The sequence below is a fragment of the Triticum aestivum genome, chromosome 4D, assembly GCF_018294505.1.
Source record: "Triticum aestivum cultivar Chinese Spring chromosome 4D, IWGSC CS RefSeq v2.1, whole genome shotgun sequence".
Lineage (NCBI taxonomy): Eukaryota > Viridiplantae > Streptophyta > Magnoliopsida > Poales > Poaceae > Triticum > Triticum aestivum.
Genome location: NC_057805.1, coordinates 437,307,502 through 437,312,209, shown reverse-complemented (window position 1 = coordinate 437,312,209; position 4,708 = coordinate 437,307,502). Strand labels below are relative to the sequence as shown.

Genomic DNA, 4,708 nt, shown 5'->3' with positions numbered 1-4,708 from the left:
GCCGCGCCCGCGCCGGGCGCAGCGGACCGCGGGATCATTCGCGTTTCGCCCCTCGCAGTTCCTCGGAATTTCAGAATCGTTCGGAATCTACTAGTATCTATCTCGCGTGCCCGTGTCCACGGAATCGTTGATGATCCCGGCGCCTGGCACTGGCACCGGCAGAGGCAGGGTGCGCGCGGCCACTGTGTGCATGTGACGCCTCTGCCTCGCAGCACACGATCTTTGTGGGCAGGGCATTTTTGCGATTTCTTGAGTGCAAAATCGTAACTGTGTTCCTCCCTCCGTCCTCGCAGAAAAAGAAAGAAGTGCGGTCGATACCTCATCGGCCCATCGCGCCCCTTCCTCCTCTTCGAGCCTCTCCCCGACCCCCATTCCCTTCCGCCCCCCGCCTCCCCAGCCCGCCGGCGGCTATCCCCGGCGGCCAAGCTGTCTCGCCGCCGCCCCGCCTGGCACTGGCACCTACGGCGTGGACCCCAGCGAAACCACGTGGCCGCCTAACCCGCTATAAATCCCCCACCCCCGCCCGCTTACCCACCGCAGATCACACACAATTCACTCCAGCCCCTTGCCACCGCACTCGAAAACCTCTCTCTTCCTCCCTGCAAGAGTCTCCAGGAAAGAAAGAGAGGGAGAGATCGATCTTGCGTCGCCAAGATGTTCATCGAGAGCTTCCGCGTGGAGAGCCCGAACGTGAGGTACGGCGCGGGGGAGATCGAGTCCGAGTACCGCTACGACACCACGGAGCTGGTGCACGAGAGCCACGACGGCGCCTCCAAGTGGGTCGTCCGCCCCAAGTCCGTCAACTACCACTTCAAGACCAACACCAACGTCCCCAAGCTCGGGTCGGTAACCAACGCTCCTCTCCTCCCCTCCCTATATACGCGCGCGCAGTGCTTCTCTTGTCTTCTGTATGTAAAGCCTAGTTTAATCCTTTAGATTCTGTCGTGTCAAGATCAGTCACTCAGTCGCCGTGTTTCAGTAACTCGGCGCTTCTCTTAATTATCTCCTGATGTATTTACTTGATTTAATTCGGTCCTGTCAAGATCAGTGCGACCTGTGTTCCATTCGGAACTTCGCCGGCCGTCGTTGACGCTTGTGGGCCTAGGTCGTTCTCGGATCGCTGTCAGCCTCTAGTGTTGGATTCTGTTTTCGTTTTCGTTTCTTTTTGGCATTCTTTCCTTGCCAAGAGAGGAGAATCAATGGACGGCAGGAGCCAAACGAACGGTCTCATTTTCGACTTTTTAGGAGAATGCGATGCGTTTGTTGTCGTCTGCAAGATGCTGTTCGGTTTTGGATTATCGCTAGCAGATCGGCTATCCGACCAACTCCATCTCCGTAATACGACATGCTTTCCCCGATCTACTAGTTTTTCACCTGTCGCATGTGCACGTGAGCTTGTATTTTAAGATTCAGAACGGACTGCTCTGTATTTTTTTAGATGAGATGCAGAACAGGGTTTTGACTCCACCTGGTATAATAATGAGACGTCAGCCTTTTTCTTTTGACAAGGGCCCAACTATGTTAGCCTGACCAAGTATAATTTACTGCTACTCTGAATCCCATGCATTTGTTTGTTTCCCCGGGTTCTCTGATTTCCTCTTTGTTTTCATCTACATCCACTAGCGGATTGCTTTGCATGTTGGCTACGTGCAGTGTAGTGTGAGCCACTTGTCGACAGAATACGCTGATTATTTGTGGTAATCATTTGGACTCTGTTTTTGGTGGTGCAGGGTGATGCTCGTGGGGTGGGGCGGCAACAATGGCTCCACACTCATGGCTGGGGTCATCGCCAACAGGGAGTACGTTGTCACCATCCACATCGATTCCATCATTACAATTTTGGTTCTTCCTTGTCAACAGTAGTGTCTTATTTGAGACTGATGGTGAGTTTAATCAATTTAGGGGGATCTCATGGGCGACAAAGGACAAGGTGCAGCAAGCCAACTACTTTGGGTCCCTCACCCAGGCCTCCACCATCAGGGTCGGGAGCTACAACGGAGAGGAGATCTATGCACCCTTCAAGAGCCTCCTGCCCATGGTAAATACAGTTTTCTTCGAGTCACTGCAATCAATACTAACATTAAAAAGATATTGCTATGTGAAGAGCACTATCCCCGTAGCAATTTGATGCTGCATGTTAGTTGAAGGACAGCTAAGTCATGCAAAAATAAAAAAAGACAGTGCACCATGTGCTCTTTAGTAAAGAAAATTGTGGATATGTGCCATGATGTTGTCATTGTACCGGTCAAAATGCTATGGGCTCTGTTGACTGTATATGTTCCAGACTTGCAGTTGGCTGCAAATCCTATTCTGACGGTGTTAGAATGATTTTTCAGGTAAACCCAGATGACCTTGTGTTTGGGGGCTGGGATATTAGCAGCATGAACCTGGCTGATGCTATGACCAGGGCCAAGGTGCTGGACATTGACCTGCAGAAGCAGCTCAGGCCCTACATGGAGTCCATCGTGCCGCTCCCCGGCATCTATGACCCGGACTTCATCGCTGCCAACCAGGGCTCCCGGGCTAACAATGTCATCAAGGGCACAAAGAAAGAGCAGATGGAGCAGATTATCAAAGACATAAGGTATACAGATATGCACGTATACAACTTGACATACTCTATATTCCAGCACTTAAGAGTAGAATAAAAAAAGAGTACTCTGAGTTTGATGCCTGAGCACGCATGATTAATATGGATAATTCTCTGTAACCACTGCGAATATGCTTTAAAACAATAACACTACTTAACTGGTATGATTCTATATGCATAATTCTCTACAGCCAGTGGCTTTTGTATGATTGGACAGATTCTCTATAGCCACCGGCTTTTGTATGATTGGACTCCACGAAGGGTCGTTCTACTGAAATTAAATTTTAAGCTGAGTTACTCATGAAAATGTTACTCCACCAGTCCTTGTTAGTTTCAACGTTCCATGCTGAAAACTTCATCAACTTCTAAATTTGCGCCCTCATATGGCTTGATGAAATAGGGAGTTCAAGGAGAAGAACAAGGTGGACAAGGTAGTGGTGCTTTGGACGGCAAACACTGAAAGGTACAGCAACGTCTCTGTTGGGCTTAATGACACGATGGAGAACCTCTTGGCGTCTGTGGACAAGAACGAGGCAGAGATATCTCCATCGACACTGTATGCCATTGCCTGCGTCATGGAGGGTGTGCCGTTCATCAACGGGAGCCCTCAGAACACCTTTGTGCCTGGTGTGTAGCTTGCTCTGCTGATTGTACCTGTATATGGTGTCTGGTTACAGGCTTATGTTATTTTCTTGTGTGCAGGGCTGATCGATCTTGCCATTAAGAACAACTGCCTGATTGGTGGTGATGATTTCAAGAGTGGCCAGACTAAGATGAAATCTGTCTTGGTGGATTTCCTTGTTGGTGCTGGAATCAAGGTAACAATCAACTGTCAACTGAACACATGTATACACAGACATTTCTGTGTTACGAAGCCTAAACATATGTGGTTTCTGTTCTTGCAGCCCACCTCAATTGTCAGCTACAACCATCTGGGGAACAACGACGGGATGAACCTATCCGCACCGCAGACATTCCGTTCCAAGGAGATCTCCAAGAGCAACGTGGTGGATGACATGGTCTCGAGCAATGCTATCCTCTACGAGCCCGGGGAGCATCCTGACCACGTCGTCGTGATCAAGGTCTGTCGATCTGTCTCTCACCTACTACGGACACATGCACTGTTGGTGCAAAAACTTGGAAGTATATACTGAAGCTTCACCGTTGTTTTGCAGTATGTGCCATACGTTGGAGACAGCAAGAGGGCCATGGACGAGTACACCTCGGAGATCTTCATGGGGGGCAAGAGCACCATCGTGCTGCACAACACCTGCGAGGACTCGCTCCTCGCCGCACCCATCATCCTTGACCTGGTGCTCCTGGCCGAGCTCAGCACCAGGATTCAGCTGAAAGCCGAGGGAGAGGTAAGAGTCTGACGAGATATGTTGCTAGTCTACTGTGCAGTCGAGATATACTTTGGGAGCCAAACTGAAGCTTTCGTTGTTCCACTTGCATCTGTGCAGGACAAGTTCCACTCCTTCCATCCGGTTGCCACCATCCTGAGCTACCTCACCAAGGCACCCCTGGTAAGAAACAATTCTCGACTGTTTGCTCTAAATAACCTACAGATAAATAAAGACGATTAACTGACGTGCAACTGAATTTGTCTGTTAACAGGTTCCTCCTGGCACACCGGTGGTGAACGCCCTGGCGAAGCAGAGGGCGATGCTGGAGAACATCATGAGGGCCTGCGTCGGCCTGGCGCCCGAGAACAACATGATCCTGGAGTACAAGTGAGGAGCATGGCCCAAGCTCGCAGGGCCGAGAGCGACCGTACGTATGTAGCAAGTGGCGGGGGGCGACGGGAGGGCAGGAGGAAGAAGAAGGCGAGATCGGCTGTGCAATTATTTGGCGGCTTGTCTTTAGTTTCCTTTGCGATTCTTTCCCTTGTTTAAGTTTACCCTGTAGTGTGTGTGTGTGTCCTTGCGAGACTATTTCGGCTCTCTGTCTGGTCTCTGCGACTTGGTAGCTTCTCATGGGCTCCATGGTGTTGGATGATGTGGAGGGAGGAGGGTTCGTGTTAGCTAAGTTAGTCCACTCCCTCTGTTCGTGTTTTGTAAGTTAATTAGTAGTATGTGTGCTACTAGTATATGGAACTTTAAATCGGTTCACCGGCGA

The 4,708-nt window shown here is 50.3% G+C and overlaps 1 protein-coding gene across 1 annotated transcript; it reads left to right on the top strand.

Moving 5' to 3' along the window:
- Window positions 1-337: 337 nt before the first annotated feature.
- LOC123098428 (inositol-3-phosphate synthase) lies at window positions 338-4,708 on the top strand (the record flags this gene model as incomplete). The annotated part of the gene is given in 10 exon segments (XM_044520411.1): window positions 338-842; window positions 1,731-1,799; window positions 1,903-2,038; window positions 2,337-2,584; window positions 2,991-3,217; window positions 3,293-3,408; window positions 3,496-3,672; window positions 3,766-3,954; window positions 4,054-4,116; window positions 4,208-4,708. Coding segments are annotated over 10 exon segments (1,533 nt in total). The 3' UTR covers window positions 4,328-4,708.